This window comes from Eptatretus burgeri, chromosome 6, assembly GCF_056783735.1.
Source record: "Eptatretus burgeri isolate ZD-2024b chromosome 6, Ebu_testis_v1, whole genome shotgun sequence".
Taxonomy (NCBI): domain Eukaryota; kingdom Metazoa; phylum Chordata; class Myxini; order Myxiniformes; family Myxinidae; genus Eptatretus; species Eptatretus burgeri.
The window spans coordinates 108,483,810-108,505,357 of NC_140966.1; the positions used below are offsets into that span (position 1 = coordinate 108,483,810).

General features: G+C 50.2%; 1 protein-coding gene across 16 annotated transcripts in view; it reads left to right on the forward strand.

Moving 5' to 3' along the window:
• The first annotated feature begins 4,542 nt into the window (after positions 1-4,542).
• The window catches only part of RNF181 (ring finger protein 181), a 58,325-nt gene continuing 41,319 nt past the window's right edge, over positions 4,543-21,548 (forward strand). For 8 of the 16 annotated variants that reach the window (XM_085886650.1, XM_085886654.1, XM_085886653.1 and 5 more), the window contains exon 1: positions 4,647-4,745. In XM_085886650.1, coding sequence (XP_085742776.1) covers positions 4,662-4,745 — 84 coding nt within the window. In that variant the 5' untranslated portion in view covers positions 4,647-4,661. Of the gene's footprint in view, positions 4,746-21,548 lie in introns of all 16 variants that reach the window. The other 8 variants (XM_085886652.1, XM_085886661.1, XM_085886665.1 and 5 more) reach the window with 7 other exon arrangements.

Sequence of the window (21,548 nt, forward strand, 5' to 3'; positions counted from 1 at the left end):
AAGATATCCGAACCACAAACCATGGCCGTGTCCAAGGCACAGTGATCTAGTCTCGACACAGTCCTGAGGACCCAAAATATCTAAAATACCCCAAGGACACAAAAGTCCCCGAGGACCCCAAAAAAACTCAGAAGACCCAAAAAACTCTGAGGACCCAAAATATCCATACGACCCTAAAGACCCAAAGTTCTCAGAGGACCCAAACCCTGAAATATCCAAAAGACCTCGTAGATCCAAAAGACCCAGAGGATGCAAAAGTGCCCTAAGACCGAAAAGACCCCAAGGACCGAAAGGTCCCCGAGGACCCAAAACACGCAGAGAACCTCAAAGACCTACAAGAGCCCTAAGACCCTTCAGGACTCTCCTATAAATGGATGAGACGAGTGTGAGAGGCATGTTTTTTTTAATGAAGTTCTACGAGAGCATTCTGATGTGGAATGTGATACACCAAAATGATCGTCATGACCTCCTGAGTTGATTAGGCTAATTAACTACAAAACATCCATTAGAATCCCCATGTTTTACACGCACACCATGTTAAGGTGTATAAAGAAGCTCGATACTGTGGTGTAGCCTGCGGGCCTGCGGGGCAGGGCATGATGGTGGGGGAGTGGTCGGCGTGATCACGTGTGTGTGGGGGATATAGGAGTGCGCGCCGCCTGAGGCGTTGTAGTGGTTGCCGTAGTCGCCGCGGCTCGTGAGTGCATTGAGTACGTAATAAAGGAGAGTTGCGGGCAACGTACGCCCGCGCTCCCGCTTGTGCAACAAAGCCGGGCTCGACTGTTCCCCCAGTCACACGTGATCACGCCGACCAATCCCCCACCATCATGCCCTGCCCCGCAGGCCCGCAGGCTACACCACAGATACGTCCTTCCACCACGGCATGGCGTTCCAATTACAAAAAAATCAACACAAACAATAACATTGCAACAAAGCATATATTAATTAATACTAATAACATTTACATCAATCGTGAGAATAGTAGTATCATATGGTAATAATAATAATAATCTACAATTCCAGCTGTGTGTGTGTGTGTGTGTGTGTGTGTGTGTGTGTGTGTGTGTGTGTGTGTGTGTGTGTGTGTGTGTGTCTGTGTGTGTCTGTGTGTATCTGTGTGTGTCTGTCTGTCTGTCTGTGTGTGTGTGTGTGTGTGTGTGTGTGTGTGTGTGTGTGTGTGTGTGTGTGTGTGTGTGTGTGTGTGTGTGTGTGTGTGTGTGTGTCTGTGTGTGTGTGAGACCGCTGTTTCTCGACAACCACTGGTCCGATCTAATTGAAACTTGCCAGGTATATTGCTGGGGCCCTGAGGATGTGCCTTTTCAAGGTTTGATATTAATCGGACAAGTGCTTCCCAAGTTATGGCCATTTATTTACCAAATTTACCAAAGTCTTCATCAAAGACTCTATTCCTCACTCTCCCTGCACTGCTCTCACTCCCCCACACCCCCAGGAATACCTCTGGCTTCGGCTTCCCCTCCACTCCCACCTCATGTTTATATGTGTACTGTACCGTCCACCGAACAGTGATGACTCCATCTACACCTCACTCTCCGAAAACATGGACCATCTTCTATCTTCTCATCCAAACTCTCTCTTCCTCTTATGTGGCGACTTCAATTGTCATCACGCCAGTTGGCTAGGTGTGGGTACCTCTCTCACCTGCCATGGGACATCAGCAAAAGCTTTCTGTGACTCATTGGGACTGACTCAATCGGTCAACTTCCCGACCCGGATCTCAACCAATGGTACTCCATCTCTTCTGGATCTGATTTTGACAAATTTCCCTGACAATATCTGCTGCTCTTCCTTCGCTCCAATTGGTTCTTCTGACCACGTCCTTATTAAAGTGGACATCTCTCTGGCTGTTATCAGAGAACCACCTCACCGCCGTCGAGTCTGGCATTTCACTCAAGCCGACTGGCAGGGTCTCGAGCAGCCATCAAACTTACAGACTGGTCTCCTATCACTACTTTCTCAAACATCAACTCATCCTGGGAATTCTTTCAAAGAAACTTGCTCTCCCTCATGCACAGATTTATCCCCTCTCGTGTTCAGTTGTCTTACCCTTCCTCCCGCCCTTGGTTTACTGAAGCTTGTGGCGAGGCAGTTGTCCTGAAACAACTTGCCTTTGCCTCATGGAAAGCAAACCCAACTGAGGGCAATCTCAGTTCTTTCCACAAAGCTCGGAACAAGTGTGTAGCTACCCTCAGGAGAGCCAGAAAACAACATCTTTCTCATCTCAAGTCTGAACTCTCAAACCTCTCTCCCTCCTCAAAATCCTGGTGGCGTTTAATCAAATCTGTTTCTGGTGTATGTTCACCCTCCATCCCCTCCCTTACCTCAAATGGCCGCACTGCTGATTCCACACGTGATAAAGCTGAATGTCTAAACTCGGTGTTTGCAGCTAAATCTTGTGTCCCAAACCCATCACTATCTCTACCCACTTTACCCAGTCGCACCCAACTGACCCTGGACTCTGTATCCTTTTCTCCTGACAATGTGGAGAGCTTGCTTTCAAACCTCGAGTCAGATTCTGCAACCGGTCCAGACGGCATCAGCCCACGTGTCCTCAAAGCCTGCTCTTCTGCTCTTGCTCACCCTCTCTCTGTTCTATTCACCCTCTCATTTTCCCAAGGTCATCTGCCATCTGCTTGGAAATCTGCTAACATCACTGCCCTGCATAAAAAAGGTGCAAAAACAGATCCCTGTAACTACAGACCAATCAGCCTTCTCCCAATCATCAGCAAGGTTATGGAATCCATCATCGCTTCAGACATGAAATCCTTCCTCTTCTCCAATGGCTTGATTTCCAATCATCAATTTGGTTTCAGACCAGGTCACTCTACCCTAGATATGCTGCTACTGCTCTCCCATCAATGGATGGAGGTCCTCAATGCCAGACAGGAAATCCGAGCCGTATCCCTGGACATATCACGTGCTTTTGACACAGTCTGGCACCCTGCCCTACTCACCAAACTCTCTGCCCATGGTATTCAAGGCCATCTCCACTCATGGCTCGCAGACTTCCTCTCCTGTCGCAGTCAACGTGTAGACCTAAATGGAGTTCTTTCATCCCCTCTTCCTGTGCAGGCTGGAGTTCCTCAAGGTAGCGTTCTGGGCCCTGTTCTTTTTCTGGTTTTCATCAATGATCTCTCGGACTCTCTGGAAAATCCTCTATTTCTCTTTGCCGATGACTCAACCCTCTGCCGTACCATCTGTCATCCCTCAGCCCGGCAAGCAGCAGCTTCTTCGCTCACTGCAGATCTGGATAAAATCACAAACTGGTCCAACACGTGGAACATGTCTTTCAATCCAGACAAATCTCACACTCTCACTATGTCTCTTCGAAAGGACCGTTTACAAAACCCCCCCATCCACTTTCTCAACAATCCTCTGGAAGAAGTCTTTTCTTTCAAGCTTCTGGGTCTCACTATCTGCCATGACCTTTCCTGGGAAAGTCACATTTCCAACCTTGCCTCAAAGCCAGTCGCCGACTGAGGAATCCTCAAATCGTGCAAAGTCCTTCCTCGGCCCTCTTGAGCTCCTGACTACTTACAAAGCTTTTGTCCGTAGCCTGATGGAGTACTGCTCTCCCCTCTGGGCTGGTGCTCCTGCCTCCCACCTTTCTCGACTTCACGCTGTCGAAACCAGGGCATTTAAGATCATCGGCATCTCCCGCAATGAAGCTGAGTCTTTGGGCCTCTCACTCAATCACCGCAGGTTGGTCGGTGGTCTTTCTGTCTTCTACCGACTCCTCTCCAGCCTTGCCCCCTGCTCTCTCTGCGATTTGTCCCAACCACATTTCCACAGGGCGCTCAAGGTCCGCCAACAACCCCCTTCTGGTAAAACTACCAAAATCACGAATCACTGCTCATCTTCACTCTTTCATTCCTCTTTTTTCCCGCCTTTGGAATAAACTTCCTCACTCTATTCTTTCCCATTCTTCCCTTCAGGCTTTCAAAACAGCTGTTCACCACCACCTCTTATCTTCCCCCATCCAAATCCTCGATCTTTTCTACCCCCGATAATCCACCCAAGCCCACTTCCTTCAATTCTCCTGCTTTCCTTCCTGAAAGTCCCTTTAATGTCCATCTTCCCCTCGCCATGTTCTCCGTCCCATCCCCATCCCTCTCCCTTCCACAGTTCACCTGTGTCTGTTCCCCAATGTTTTGTCCCTTCCACTACCGCCCCTCTTGTCTCATGCCTCCTTGCTGTGAGTTGTGTGTTAGCTCTCATACGAGCCTCGACCAAGGTATACAAAAAAAAAAAAAAAAAAAAAAAAAAAAAAAAAAAAAAAAACGAATGACAGGACACGTTGCTATGACGTCACAATTCTTTTTTTTATTTCTGCACGTACGGCCACGCACGAGTAATAATAATAATAACGAACATATAATCCCCGTGCTGGCCCAACACATGTGGTGCTTGGTGAAAGGGAAGGGAAACCTAAACATGGGAGAGGGAGTGGTGGGAAATATAAACATTCTGCCACATTTGTGTACGTAATAAGGAGATGGTTCTGGAGGCGTGCGCACGAGCGTGCTCGCGTCTCGCGTCTCGGGCTCATCTGTGTTGCGTCACAACGACCGTGCCTTTACCATCGCACTGCAGCGAAGAAGAAGAAGAAGTGACCGGAAGAGGCTGAAGGAGTTGGTGTGTGAATGAGAATCCGGGGTGAGTGGGACTTGTTCGGTTCGTTTGCACACGGCAATAAGGAAAAATTCCCACGTTATGAAAAGAAAAAGGTAATTTTAATCTGTTTAACCGTTAAAAAATACGGTTGTCGTTACGAGAGGTGGTGTATTCAGTGTGTGTTTGCTCCTCACGTTATTCAACGTACGAACATGCAAAGGTTAAACGAGGTCATCGTTTGGATCGACACCTTAGAAAAAAAAAAACCAAAAAACATAATCCTTGAAAATGCCTGATCACTCCGACAAGTAATGCTAGTAAAACTAGTCCGTTAAACAATAACAACCCACACCCCGCCCAACCAACGCACGGTCACTGCTGACGTCACCAAGGCATCGTTCCATTCCGTCGGAAAACTTGGCAAATGTGCTCTGTCAATGCACCGAGTGCGTACGTAATAAACAGACGAACCTTCAAAATATTGCTTCCCATTTCTCCACGTCCTGGGTGGTGTATTGTCGTGTACAGCCGAGTGAGGCCTGTGTTGGCTTGGCCAAGGGAGAGAGGCCTGCTTCTATTGTGGGCCGGGGCTCGGCGGCGATAAACGACTACCAGGTGGAGCAGTGGAGGAGTCTCCCACCGAACACCCGGAATTTAGGTTGTGACTCTCGGATAAGTCCGAAGGTCACGGGTCCCTTAGCGGACCGTGGCCGCCAATACTTCGACGGCGTGGGGTAGGGTTAATTGCCTAATTTCAATATACCTAAGTCCCCACGTCGTCAAACTACCGGGTAAAACCACACCCTCGGCCGACTCTGTCCGGACCGAGTCGCAGGTACCGACTCGGATCCGGCGTAACCGAGCAGAGTTACCAGAGCCGCGCCGGACCAAATGAACAATTTACAGCACGAACGACCTTGCTAACTCTGAAACCCACACCATGCTATGCCAAGAAGGAAAAAAAGGAAGGAAAGGGGGAATGAGGTAGGGTGGGGGAGTGAGGAGGGGTGGGGGAGTGAGGAGGGGTGGGGGAGTGAGGAGGGGTGGGGGAGTGAGGTAGGGTGGGGGAGTGAGGAGGGGTGGGGGAGCGAGGAGGAAGGGAGAGTGAGGAGGGGTGGGGGAGCGAGGAGGAAGGGAGAGTGAGGAGGGGTGGGGGAGCGAGGAGGAAGGGAGAGTGAGGAGGGGTGGGGGAGCGAGGAGGAAGGGAGAGTGGGGAGGGGGGGGGGAGCGAGGAGGAAGGGAGAGTGAGGAGGGGTGGGGGAGCGAGGAGGGTTGGGGGGGCGAGGCTGAAGGGAGAACGAGGAGGGGTGTGGTGGGTGAGGAGGAAGGTAGAGCGAGGGAGGAATCGAGAGTGAGGATGGGTGGGGGAGCGAGAGTGGGGGCGAGGAGGAAGTGGAAGTGAGAAAGGGTTGGGGAGCGAGAAGGAAGGGGGAGTGAGGATGGGTTGCGGAGCGAGGTGAAAGGGGGAGCAAGTGGGGTGGGGGAGTGAGGATGGGTTGGGGAGCGAGGAGGAAGGGGGAATGAGGTAGTGTGGGGGAGCGAGGTTAAAGGGAGAGTGAGGATGGGTGGGGGAAGGGAAGGCAGTTAGAGGTAAGAGGAAGGGAAGGTAGACGTGCAGTGGAGTGTTAATTACGATTCATACTGTCTCATCCTGAATTCTGATCCCCCAAGTCTCTGCCCTGCTCAAGCTGCTTAAAAGGCTGTTGAGGATTGTGGCTGTTGAAATGCCTTGAGGATCACAAGACAATTTGCCTGCCTGTTTATGCTGAGGAAGGAGAGACCACCGTTTGAGTCTGCTCTGAAGCTAGGACTAGTTGTGCTGTAGCCAGGACTAGTTGCGCCAGATGGCGCTGGGAGAATGGTACAATGTTTGATCGAGCACGAGGCAGAGAAGAGAGTGAAAGAGCATCGGCATCCTTCGTCGTTTGACAACCTGACGGACCATGGAATTATCCACGGTACTGCAGTCTACATGGCCGGACGTCCAGGAAGAGTCCCCCGAACCCCACACCCTGAACTCTGGTTCCGTAACAATGCATAGTTAATACATAGATACATACATATATCTATCTATCTATATTTATTTATACACAAATATTTATATTACCCACCCACATCTCCAACCCTAACCATAACAGCTCGGCGGCTAGGATTATGTAAATAAATTAACACCTCCTATGCTCCTCGAGCCGCAACTGCTGCGTAACGCAACCAGGAAGGCCTACACAAGGCCAGCTATACATATATGAGGCCCGGCAAGGAGGAGTGATGTCAGCGACATTTTTTAATGATATTGTTACGGATTCGCGCCCGCCGGCGTGCTGACGGCCACGTAACTCGAATCGCGGCACGTCGCCCACCGGACGGACAATCCAGTCGTGACCCTCTCGGACTAACGCCGGGAACCAGTCACGGGTGGACCTTTCGGTCTCACCGCGATCGAGCCAATCAGCCCCCGCGTGGGATAGGGTTGCTCGCCAAATTCGACCTACCTAAGTACCCACACGGAGGGTAGACCGGGCGATCGCACCTCGCCGCAGGTCGACTTCGGACACGGGCCACTGAAGCGACCCGTTCCGTACTATCGGGATAACCGAGCGGTGTTATCGTCGGCCTCGACGGTTCGATTAATTATCGGGCGTATTCAGCCCACTACCAACCCTTTACGTGAAGCAAGATGAGGATTAAATGAAAGAAATGACGAAGCGAAGCGGGAAACAGTTCAACACAAAGCACATTTATTCGCGATGAACGGAAAGCACACATATTCAATTCCACCAAAAGCACATAGAAAAGGAAAAGAAACACAATGCAATTTTACACAAAAAGCAAATGCGACAATGCAGATCTAATACCGACTACCCGAGCACACGGCAACACTTATACAATTTTACTTCACAGACGGCGCCGACAACACATACCCAAAACCAAGAAAAAGAATAGAGAACCCTCAAGGATGAGGCGGGCCTGAGGCCGAGACCGGGTCGGGCCTACCCGTCTAGTGATGAGACGCGGAGCGGCGATGGTGCCTCAACTCCGCGGGCCTCGCGGACAGTGTCTGGTAGGGGGTGGGAAAGGGGCCCCCTTGGTCGCACTATCTCAGCGCGGGGGGAAACAGGAGGGGGTTGCTGATGCTCGGGGGAAAGGAGGATTTCTACTCTGCCTCCGAGTCCCGCGACGAGCGGCTCCACCTCGACCAGGTCGCGCCGTCCGGCCTCCCTGGTGTGCCGCTCCCGGCCCGACGCGCGAGCACCCCCTCGTCTGCCCTCGCCGCCTCTCCACAGCTCCGTCCCCTTCGCTCCGACTCCAACGCACACGACGACGACGACGACGACCAACTCCTTCTTGCTTCTTCTTCCCAACTCCACCGACTGCGAAGTCTTAACTCTCTCGACTGACGAACGCGGTCGCTTATATAAGCCCCGTGGCTTCGCTCTCTCATCTTTGACCCCCTGCCTTCGACCTTTCACCTCGCTCCCCATTGGCCTGAGAAAAAGTGGGCGTGAATGCTTTTTGATCCATAAATTTGCATATAGCGATCGCTCTCCAACGCCCTGGAGGCGGGGCCAAATCGCCCCTCGCTCACAGATTGGACGGAACAAAAGTGGGCGTGTGTCGTTTTTGATCCGTTTTTGGAGTTGAAAATCCGTGGTTTTGTACACGCTATTCGGCGCAGCGCCCTGCACGAGTCCAACACCGGTACCCACAAGCGGCGCAAGAACGGTGGCGATGCGACGGTTGCGAGGTGTGACGTGAAGCGGCGCCGCGGTGGGTGGTTGATGTTGTGGTTGGTGGTGGTAACAAAGGCGGTTGGTCCAAAATAAAGATAGTAAAAGAAAAACGGCTATCCTGAAGAGTCGCAGCACGCATGAATAACATTTATTCCCTCTAGACAACGGGTTTGGGCCTAACTACACATATACTTACCGAGATATCTCACCTAAGGGACTTGAATGGTGGTTTGCGAATTTGGTAACCACAACACTACCCTCCTTTTTACAGACTCGTCCCGAGTCGTCAAATTTTCGTGTGCCATCATGTGTAGTTTTCCCCTAGTACATTTTACCTACGGATCCCTGAGTGCGACATTCATGGTATTCGTGTCCCCAAAATAAATAACCTGAGGGCTGCGTAACTATCTAAACAAACTCACTCACACGGACGACTTAAATAAAATTGCCGGCGCTAGGACAGACATGCCGGGGGCGCACTCATATTTACAGTACATCTTAACCTTAACTTACAAATTTTACACTAAACCATGGCCCAGGATCATTGAACTCTGCAAAAAGAAAACAGTTAGCAGGGAGCCAGGCTGCTCGCATGCAGTCTCTGGCTCAAACAATGCAGGTGACAGGGAACGTGGCTGGCTGCTCACACGCAGTCCAAGGCCTTCCCTTTTGAACTGAACGCAGTGAACCACAACGGTGCACGGGCTGCACAAACGTAGTCTCCGTGCCAGCTCAAGTGGCACACGCAATGAGCACAACGAATGGATGGACACAAACACGGTGCACGGGCCGCCACTGCAGGCCCGTGTTGTAGCTGCCAACAGGGCAGTTCTTGCAGCTTGCCAACTGTTGCTTTCTGATCCTGGCGCACATGGCAATGAACAGGGGGGGGGGGGGAAAGCAAAAATTGAACGGGGCTGGTGAACATGGGCAGTGGGCATGGCATGGCATGGCAAAGGCAGCAGGCAAACACAGCCCGCAGAAGAAGGCCGCTGCAGGCAAACACAGCCGGCAGATGAACTGGCCGGCACAGGCCTTGAAGAAAAAAACAGCCAGCCGGCAGATGAAGTGGGCCGGCACAGGCCTTGCAGCACAACACGGCCAGCCGATGGCACAGGCCTTGCAGCAAAACAACAGCTGCCGATGAAGTTGGCCGGCCTCTGCCTTGAAGCAAAACACGGCCAGCCTATGAAGTTGGCCAGCCTTTGCCGTTCAGTGGAGGTTGGTGGAGGGAGTGCGGTGGTGCTGGCCACTTGGAAGGCGGGCTCGGACCTACCTACCTGTCTCCCTCCCACCTATCGCCTTTGCCTGTCACTGTACATACCCACTCCCTTAATTTGTCAAACCCCAATTTAGCCCCAACTTATTTTTATTTTTTTTTATTTTTTACTTCCCCCTATAAATCGTCCCCTAACCCCCTTTATCGTCCTTGTTCGGCTAACCTATCCTGTCACCTAGCCTACTCCCAACCCCTACGTTCCCTTCCCGGAGGGGAATAAGGGAGAGCTAACGTCCTGTGTCGAGGCCCAACGAAGCCTCAGAATGGCCTCCCCAGAGTTCGGCGATCTTAACACCAAGTGGGTCCAGCGGCCCACAACGACAGCGAGGGGATGGATGGTGCGGAGGGGTACATCTCCTAATCTACCCTAACAATTTAACTGTTAAACTACCCCGGGGCTTTCAACAAGCGCCTCTCGCTTAAACTATTGGTTCTATAAACCCAGATTCCCGTCGCCTGTGTTGGTGTCCTCACAATTTCGGGCCTCGCCCCCCAATTTTCTCTCCGTGCCCTCACACGGTCTCCTGGCTGGGACACGTGGCTCCCTTTGGCAGGCACGACCCTCTGCCGAATCTCCCGCTATGGCACCCCCGGGCACTACACTGCCTCCGAGCCTACCAGCTCCCTAACACCGGGGAGTGCCCCCTATGGCACCTCCCCTGAAACGCACACGTGGCAGGCTGGCTTCCCAGGCCCCTTTCCGAGGGTCACCCTTGCCCACAACACTGCCCACGTGGCTAATGGCGCCCCGGGCCCCCGCACTAAGCAGGCGCACCCGTGCCCACTACGCTATCCCGGCCCCCCCCATGGGCCCTTGGCCTACCGCGGCCGACTAGCCTGGTGCCCGGGGTACCCACTCAGCGATACTCACCTTTCGCAGCCACGCTCCCAAGCCCGTCAACAGGGCTCCTGCACCCCTCCAAACGGGTTTCGAGCCTACATCCCCACCAACAACAAAACGACTTCCATATTTGTTAATTTAACTAACCCAGCTAACTCACTCTACACTGACCCCGGGGTCCCTTGGGCGGGAGTCACTCCTCCCCCCAATCACTCATCGCACCATGCATTCCCCATTCGCTCCATACACACAGACCCGCTGGCCTCACTCACTCAACATGTACACGTACTCACCTCACAACTCACCAACAACTCTTCAACACACTCACCACTGAACTCTGCCATCCTTCTAACTACCTCCCCTAACTAACTCGTGCTCCCACGTCGTCCCTTAAACTACAGCACGTTCCTTTTAACACTACGTAGCTAAACTACGTCCCCTCTACACATTCACAGGTCTGTCACTGTCTCCTAATCTCTTTAATCAATTTCCCCACCTAAATCTGGCTACAATCCCTCTAACTAATCCATTCCACGGACTCCATGAGGACTAACCCCTGCCCCATGAAGTCGGTCTAACTAAGCTAACCCTTCCCCCTAACTAGTTTTCATCCTGTGCCCAGAGTAAGGGGGTCTTCCACCCCTTGCCCAGGAATCCTTTGCACCCGAAAGTGAGGCTTGCTTTTTTTTTTTTTTTTTTTTTTTTTTCATGCGCATCACCAGCGCGGCAAACTCGCGCACTTTGCACCTGCCCGTGACGTCATGCAGCTGCACGTGTTCCTCGTCCCTCCTTGGACGGTACCATCCGGCAGAGATACCCCTCCTGCCGGATTCCAACCCCACATGCAGCCATGACGTCACCGTGCGCATAAAAAAAAAACACAAGCCCCACGTCTCGAGGGGTTCCCCACGCGAACACATGTGCTTTGCCCGTTGGAGCTTAACACACACGATCGCGTGGAGAACCCGTCCGGTCCAAATCCATTTACCTGCCTAAACTTTGTCCGTCCGCGGGATCGGCAAATCCACCGCGTGCGTTTCCGGACCGGGACTTCACTCTCGCAAGCGAGCACGTGGTGGTCTCGTGCGTTGCACAGCACGAACCTCGTGCTCACTGCTGGACGAACCCGGCACGGTCCCCGAAACAACTACAGCCGCTACCCGGCTTTCTTTCCTCTCATGTCGCCGTCGTCGTCGCCATTCCATCCACGCACGCCTGCGTGTTACGACGCTCACACTCCATACCATCACATTCACACCGGGAGACGCGGCTGCGTGCTCCCGCATGCCAACCGACATCTCCCTCACATACCGCTCTCTCACACACACGGTCTCCCTTGCATAACCCATACCACTCACACGTGGTGCTCCATTCACTCGCGCGGGGGCACTCACCCGCGGTGCCTCACTCACACACGCGGGGGCACTCACCCGCGGTGCCTCACCCACACACGCGAGGGCACTCACCCGCGGTGCCTCACTCATACACCGTGCCTCACTCACACACGCGGGGGCACTCATCCGCGGTGCCTCATCCACACACGGCGTGCTGGGAAGCACACACTCCGGCACACTCGCCACCACACCACTCACACGTGGTGCCTCACTCATACTGGCCGTTTCACTCACACACACGGCCTCGCTCACACACGGTGCCTCACCCACACACGCGGGGGAACTCATCCGCGGTGCCTCATCCACACACCGTCCCTCACTCACACACGCGGGGGCACTCACCCGCGGTGCCTCATCCACACTCGGCGTGCTGGGAAGCACGTACCCTGGCACCATCGCCACCACACCACTCACACACGGGGTCGCTTCCACACATGGGGACGCACTCACGCCTTGCACCACACACACAGGGACAACCACACTGGGGATTCGTGTCCCCACAAGGGTCTCCGGGGCCTCCACACCCCCCAAGCTCTCCGTGCACCTGTCCACAGCACCCGTCCCCTCAACCTCGCAAAGCACGACCGAACCCACCTGGTCGTGACTCGCCTCAAGGGGGCATACTCCCTCCCCTCGTTCCTGGAGGAGGCCATCCAGGTGCTCGCACTGGGTCTCTACACCCTCCGCGAGCTCACCCCCATTATCCTCCACTACCTCTGTGTGTGTGTGCGCGTCACTTACCCCGTCTTCATCGTGTTGTCTCTCCTCTATTTTTTCTGTCTCCCGTGTCTCTATACATTTATAAGTTTCTGTCGTCGTCACCTCGTGTCTCGTCTCACACGTTTTGGTCTCCCCATTTAATTTTTCCCTCTTGGTCACCGTCGATTCCTCTGTCAAGACCCTCGCCCAACACGCCCCCCGAATTATTTTTTTACCCGCCTCCACCGCGGGCCTGTCAGCCGTTGCACCCCCTTCCAGCTCGTTTGCTTCCACACGTGGAGTCGCCATTCCTATCTCCCTGGTCACGGCCTTCATGCCCGCCTGCAGGCATCGGCCCATGTTCTGCGTCTCACCCCGTAGCTCTTTCATTTCCTCCTTCATGTTTGCTTCCATTCCGTTTATTTGCTGTGTATTCGCATCCATCCTCGTTTTTACTTCATTTGTATTTGTATCCATCTTTTCGTTCATTTGTTGTGTATTCGCATCCATCTTCTCGTTCATTTGTTGTGTATTCGCATCCATCTTCTCGTTCATGTTCGCATTTATCTTCGCTGTCATTTCCGCCAGCATGGTGCATAGCTGGGCCATGTCGGGTGCGCTTGAGTGAGCAGTTTCGGCAGGGGTTGGGGAAGGGTTTTGGTGGACAGGGGGAGGGGAGGTGTCATACACCGCGGCCGCTGCCGCACCCATTTCGGGCTCTGGGTTCAGTTGGACGAGTTCATGTTCCTGCACGGGCATTCCATCCTGGGCCATGGATCCTACACATTCTACATCCATTTCTAATACCCCCGGCTCCCGCTCGCCTTGAGACGCCATCTTGCTTCTCATGAAGGGTTAATTTCGCTCGCTCGTAATTTGGAGGGAATCGGGGGTCGCTTCTCTCACCCCTGGACCGATTCCCGTGAATTTAGCTGGAGACAGGAGAGCCCGTTTTCCTGTTCTCCGATACCAGTGCCGCGAGGAGGGCGATGGATTTGTATCGCACGACCTGACACCAGTGTTACGGATTCGCGCCCCGCCGGCGTGCCGGACGGCCACGTAACTCGAATCGCGGCACGTCGCCCACCGGACGGACAATCCAGTCGTGACCCTCTCGGACTAACGCCGGGAACCAGTCACGGGTGGACCTTTCGGTCTCACCGCGATCGAGCCAATCAGCCCCCGCGTGGGATAGGGTTGCTCGCCAAATTCGACCTACCTAAGTACCCACACGGAGGGTAGACCGGGCGATCGCACCTCGCCGCAGGTCGACTTCGGACACAGGCCACTTAAGCGACCCGTTCCGTACTATCGGGATAACTGAGCGGTGTTATCGTCGGCCTCGACGGTTCGATTAATTATCGGGCGTATTCAGCCCACTACCAACCCTTTACGTGAAGCAAGATGAGGATTCAATGAAAGAAATGACGAAGCGAAGCGGGAAACAGTTCAACACAAAGCACATTTATTCGCGATGAACGGAAAGCACACATATTCAATTCCACCAAAAGCACATAGAAAAGGAAAAGAAACACAATGCAATTTTACACAAAAAGCAAATGCGACAATGCAGATCTAATACCGACTACCCGAGCACACGGCAACACTTATACAATTTTACTTCACAGACGGCGCCGACAACACATACCCAAAACCAAGAAAAAGAATAGAGAACCCTCAAGGATGAGGCGGGCCTGAGGCCGAGACCGGGTCGGGCCTACCCGTCTGGTGATGAGACGCGGAGCGGCGATGGTGCCTCAACTCCGCGGGCCTCGCGGACAGTGTCTGGTAGGGGGTGGGAAAGGGGCCCCCTTGGTCGCACTATCTCAGCGCGGGGGGAAACAGGAGGGGGTTGCTGATGCTCGGGGGAAAGGAGGATTTCTACTCTGCCTCGAGTCCCGCGACGAGCGTCTCCACCTCGACCAGGTCGCGCCGTCGGCCTCCCTGGTGTGCAGCTCCCGGCACGACGCGAGCACCCCCTCGTCTGCCCTCGCCGCCTCTCCACAGCTCCGTCCCCTTCGCTCCGACTCCAACGCACACGACGACGACGACGACCAACTCCTTCTTGCTTCTTCTTCCCAACTCCACCGACTGCGAAGTCTTAACTCTCTCGACTGACGAACGCGGTCGCTTATATAAGCCCCGTGGCTTCGCTTTCTCATCTTTGACCCCCTGCCTTCGACCTTTCACCTCGCTCCCCATTGGCCCGAGAAAAAGTGGGCGTGAATGCTTTTTGATCCATAAATTTGCATATAGCGATCGCCCTCCAACGCCCTGGAGGCGGGGCCAAATCGCCCCTCGCTCACCGATTGGACGGAACAAAAGTGGGCGTGTGTCGTTTTTGATCCGTTTTTGGAGCTGAAAATCCGTGGTTTTGTACACGCTGTTCGGCGCGCGCCCTGCACGAGTCCAACACCGGTACCCACAAGCGGCGCAAGAACGGTGGCGATGCGACGGTTGCGAGGTGTGACGTGAAGCGGCGCCGTGGTGGGTGGTTGATGTTGTGGTTGGTGGTGGTAATAATGGCGGTTGGTCCAAAATAAAGATAGTAAAAGAAAAACGGCTATCCTGAAGAGTCGCAGCACGCATGAATAACATTTATTCCCTCTAGACAACGGGTTTGGGCCTAACTACACATATACTTACCGAGATATCTCACCTGAGGGACCTGAATGGTGGTTTGCGAATTTGGTAACCACAACAATATGATGATGATAAGTAAGGGTTAAAATAGTGCTATATGGCATTAACTCCAAAATGGCGGATGTGGACCTTACATCACTCCACGCGGCGCTTCATATATATATATATATATATATATATATATATATATATATATATATATATATATATATATATTGTTACGGCCACGGGTACCGAGACACAGTTTGTTACTCATCGGGATTATACCCGTTTGTCCTCGGAAGAGCCGGACCTGGGGCCACCGCTCACAATTAACTTTGTGGTATGATGGGTTGCTTTAGAACCACGAACACCACCCAGTTAACCACGAGTTCCAGTGTCCACCGTCTAATTATGCCATTTAACTCGAGGTCACGTGGTTACCTGAATGGGGAGCGCGCCCTCGGCAAAGCACCAATCTTATCTTGATTATATCTTAATTAGGGCGGCCGAGCGTTTAACCGCTGGTGTGTGCCAACTATTATATTGGTCAAATCGTGGACGGACAGGGTGGAACGTCAACAAATAATTTAGTGATTAAAAAAAAAAATTACTTATTTATTTCTGTGAGGTAAAAAAAACAAAAAAATTCCGAATCCATCAAAATTATCGCAAGCAAATAAATAATTAATCAGACAAAATCATTCAAAATGATAGAAAAAGAGACAAAGAGCTGATGATTCTCGGGGATTGACTTACTTAACAACTAAACACAGACAAGGGCACCCAGCAGATCATTCAGGGGGAAAGAAGAATCGTCTCGCTCACCAAAGAGAAGTCGTCCATCAAATAAAAACGTCCTGAAATGTGTGAGCGTGCCTTGTCCGTCGCCAGTACCCAGCTTTGCCGTGCACCCACTCGCCAACAGGATTGAACGCCGGTCGACGTCACCCCCAAGAAACAGGTACACCAAGGGCGATCGTCTGACTGGAACCGACGAAGCAGCCGTCTGACTGGCACGGACGAAGCGACCGTCTGACTGTAAGGACGAACTGACCACAACTGACTGACAAACTGACTCGTCGACTGACCCGTGCGCGTGAGCCACCCACCCCTCCCGTCTCAGCATCCGTGAAAGAAACGGGGGTCAACGTTGATGAAAAAAGGCGGGCATCGGCGTAAGAAGCGGCTATCTCACGTGCATGAATGTGTCTGTCGTAAAGAGAAAAATCTTTCCATAAGAGAGAGGATCTATTCTTTACTCTTCTCAACACATCACATTTCGAATCCCACCAGCCATGGGGATGGGTATCCTGGACATGCATTTAGGGAAATAACTATCTGAGGACCTGGATGTTGGTATGCATTCATCAGATCAGATTCTGAAATCCGTAACTATATATATATATATATATATATATATATATATATATATATATATATATATATATATATATATGTGTTTGACCCCTCCCACACTCCTCAAGACGAAGAAGCTGCGTAAAGCAACCCAAGAAGACCTACACAAGGTAAGCGCTACGCTGTTTCGAACTCCGCAGAGTTCAACAACTATAAAGACGTTCACACATCGTACACACATGAGAATCCCAATGCTATACACCTCATCAGCTACCGGACCGGGAGGGGTCAATTATGTATATATTCCTAGCCACCTGAGTTTAGTTGATTAGGTGAGAGCTGATTGGCTTTTCTCTCCATTCACATGTGAAATGTTTGTGTGGGTTTTTATATACAGGCACTACTCATTTAACGACCGACCTGTTTAACTACCGCGCGGACTTACGAACAGCTCTCCGACCAGTCGGTATTGTACGCTGTACGAGAACTTTGGTTGTGGAAACGGTAGCGTGGAATCTCAGCGGTGAGGACCCCGAACCACAACCACATTTTGAAGGATTCGATGACTAAAATTTTAATCTGAATATCTTTTGTTATAACTTTAATTTTTTTGGTACATCATTTTTTTAAATTTTTACTGATTGTATTTTTATGTTCTGTAATATGAAAGACTTATGCAAATTAAAACAAAGTTATCAAGTTGGAGTTTCCTTTAGACGTTTTCTTTATTCAGAATAAATAAAAACGATTACCTGTATTTACAGTATGCAAACCTAAGTAATGTATATTAGAGCTGATTTCTTCGATGCTGTTTATTACAGTATACAGTACACTACTGTATAAACATTTAAAAATATACTAAAAATGTTATAAATGGTGCAAAGGTGACATTAAAACAATATCTAAAGATGGTTGTCACAAACCCACCACCAATATAGTCAGGAGGCCCAATGCAGAATAGTGTACGACCCTGCTGATTCCGTGTTAGAATAGTGCAACAGGTGTAAATTGACTGTCCAGACACACAGAAACGTGAATCAACTTGTTGCCAACTCTGGATATGGATAGTATGGCCGCCATGACAGTTTACAAAATGGTCGCCATTAAATACACTTTTCGTCATATTTCAGCCGCAAATTGACATGAAATTACAAAATTAGGGTCGATTTCCATGTTTTTGAGCATGCCTGAGCTGATGGGAGTATTGAAAAAAACATTGCTCCATCCATTTTCTAAAAATAATATGACTTCTTTTTCACTATATTATTTTTAAAGAAATGTTCAGGCTCGAATTAGAATGTCTGATTATACAAACCACAATCAATGAATTTTACAACTTTGCTATAAAATGAACCTAAACTACATAACTGTGTGTTTTTCTGTTACCCAGGACTAACTGAAAAATGAAAGCCGCAAGATTTCTCACGGGGTTCAAGGGATCGAGAAGAAGAAGAGCATGTAGACTGGAATAAATGCTTTATTTGCCAGGACAGTTCAAAAACTAGCAAGTCAACGCCACTTCGAAAGACTGCAATCGTTGGTGTGAAAACTGTAGCTGAATGTTGCAAAGAAAGAGAGAAATATAATGACGCTAAATATGTTGACTCATTCTCAAGAATCAGAAAATATTCTGTACCGGAGCACGTCGAAAAGATTCAATGGCACAAATTCTGCTATAGTGACTTTACTCACGCACAAAAAATAGACAGACTGAAGTCAAGGATTCAGCCACAATCTGTGACTTACGCAGAAGAGATACCCACAACATCAGGTTCCTCAGAGAAATACCATGTCCCAAAGTCACTAAGATCCGCGCACAGCGCTATGGATTGGTCAAAATGCGCTTTCTGCCAGACTGACATTTCTGGAAAAGCTGGTGTCCTGACAAATGTGGAATTTGATCACACATCATCCAGGATGCTTAGTTTGGCCCAATTTGACCCCACCATGCGTCACAGGTTTGCAGGTGTTTCAGACTTGATGGCAACTGAAGGTAAATATCACCTCAAGTGTTATGTTTCTTTTCGCAGAAAGTATAAAAAGGAGAGTGGAGAGAAAAACCAATCTCCTGAAAGCATCTGTTTCAGAAATGTGATGAACCAGCTTGAGAAAGAGCTGCAGAAGGGACATGTGTTTACCCTGAAAAACATCTGGGAACACTACAGCATGCTGTTATTGAATGATTTTGGAATTGAGGCTGGAGCCTACAAAAGCTACAATTTCAAGCAGAAAGTGGAGGTTCACTTTGGTAGTGACAAGGTGACATTCGTGCAGCCATTGGATGTCACAAAACCCCTCATAGTTGCGTCCTCAACTGTGACAAAGTTTGCCATGAGAACCGCCGTGAATGATTTATCTGAAGAAGGTGAAAGTTCTGAAGAAGATAAGAAGATGAATTGGCCCAGTGCAGTCTGCCTCGTCATGAGAACGAAATCCTTAGCTGGATCTTCAGAGTGGGCATAAAGATTTACAGTGACGTAAAACACTCTCCAGGGCATAGCATTATCGGTGGACTGAACACAGAAAATGCAGAGCGAATTGTACCGGAAACCCTGTACATGCTTGTAAAGCTTCTTTGTGGTGGTGACAGCACTGACAAGATGGACAATGAAGAAGCGGATGAGACAGATACCAAGAACAAAGTTCTGAGCATCTGCCAAGACATTATTCATGTGGCTTCAGGACACTGATGTCCTCATTCTCCTTGTTGCCTATCAGCCGCATCTCAGTCCCTTTCTCTGGATGAATGCAGGGACACCCAAAAAGCAACACTACATTCCCATTGACTCCATCAATATCCCAGATTCGCAGAGGGAGTCACTTCTGGCATTTCATGCAGTGACAGGTTCAGACAGCACAAGCCAGTTTGCTGGAATTGCGAAGCGCTCTGCATGGGCTGTCTTTCAAAACAACTCCCACCTGTTGAATAACCTAGGCAAAGAGGAAATTCCTGATGAGAGTGTGATTGCAGATGCTGAGTCATTTGTCTGCAGGCTTTATGACCCTCATGGCCAAGATAACTCAATTCAGCGAGTAAGATGTGATCTGTTTCTCAGTCTGACCAAAGCTATTGAGAATCTGCCTCCAACTCGCGATGCTCTGATTCTACACATCAAGCGAGCGCACTACCAGACTTTTGTGTGGAGAAGAGCCTTGGAATCTGAACCACATCTACCTGCACCTGAGAACTGTGGGTGGGAACAGGTCGTCAAAGATGGCAACGAGACATTTCAGCCGCGACTCATGACTGCACAGCCTATTACTGCTTACTGTGTAGAACTGACGACATGCAAATGCCGTGGGTCATGCTCAACTCGACGGTGCAAATGTACACGGAATGGACTGCCTTGCACGAAAGCATGTGGATGCAAAGCCCTTTGTAGGAACCCGTTCAGTGTACAAGCCGATCAATAGCTCTGAAAATTGTACTTGGGTGTTCTCACAACACTTTTCTCTTCTGCAAAGCAACGTAATTTTGTGTTAGAAAGAATCTGACAGCTGTTGAAATAACCTTTGACTGACTGTAAACCCATCTCCATCAATAGTGCTAAACATTTTCTTTTTCACATTTGTTGTTCGTATGTGCATTTTCAATTTCGTCTTTAAGTTGTCAATTATGTGAAAAGTTGTGATCCAGTACAAAAATAAAGCACAAAATAGTGTTCCTCGTGTCAGATTACATAGTATTTCACAATCATGACAAATTTCTGGCTAGTACAATTTGCAGTAAGAAAAAGACTAAATCTGATGGCGGCCATTTTGATTACTGTTATGGCGGCCATAATATTCAGATGCAGACTTGGCAACAAGTGGAACTAGACTTGGTCATGCCTAGACTCTTCAAAAACACCAGTTGCACCATTCTAACCTGAAATCAGCAGCGAACCTATTTTCTAGGCTAGCTACAGATTTTGGCTTCTAGACTAATACAGTATGCTTGAAATATCGGTAAGGGACGGCTCCTCGCTTATCGACCAATTCGCTTAACGACCTAGTTGTCGGAACGGAACTTGGTCGTTAAGTGAGGATATATGATATATATATATATATATATATGTATATATATATTAATATGGAATAGTCAAAGCCGAGAAGCGAACGTAGAATTTTTCTTACCAGGCTAGGCCATGAAGCTGGGCATTGGGTACTGTATTGGGTATTACGCAAGACGGGGTCATAAACCGTGGTCGTCGTGACGACAGTTGTCATTCTACTTTGGATATGTACACACGTTGATCGCACTGCAGGCAGGACGATGGTGACTAAGCGTAAGCTTACAACTAAAACCTACCAAGAAAAATACATTATCAAGTTTTGCGAGGCAAAACCACTGATGAAGAAAACAGCCATAGCTGAGAAGTTCGACATCAAACGGCAGACATTGAACGATATCTTGAAGAATAAGGGCAAGATATTTGAACGAGTGGAGAAGATCGTGATCACTTTCCAACTCACCAATGATCCCCCACCTATACCCCGAGGATTGTGTTTCCCTTTTGGTCCAATAGCCGGCTTAGAGATTGTTGCGCCCTCTCACACGTACGTGTCCAGGCCACGTGCACCTTCATCCTTCACCCCACAGTCATCATGAATGTTCGCATACGCGTAAGTCGTCACACGTCTAAGTCGTCACTTTTTTCTCGGTCCCGATGGTGACGACTTACGAGTAGTACTGTATATAGTTGCAGGCCGGGGTTCAGGTGGGAAGCTATCTCGGGTTCCCACCAGACTTCCCGGAATTGCAGGCCGTCCCACACTGCTAACTCCGTGACGTGGTGGGTCGCTAACCGACCGTCGATGCCAATAACTCAACCACGTGACTTAGGGTCTTCCGTCTAGTTTATCCAGTTACCTAAAAAATAATCACGTGATGTAATTACCCGGGGACACGCCCTCGGTATTCCTTGTCTGAACCGAATCACCTTACCGGATCAGACGCAGCCGAGCGACACTGCCAAGGATGTACCAGCTCAAAGAACGGATCGTTGGGA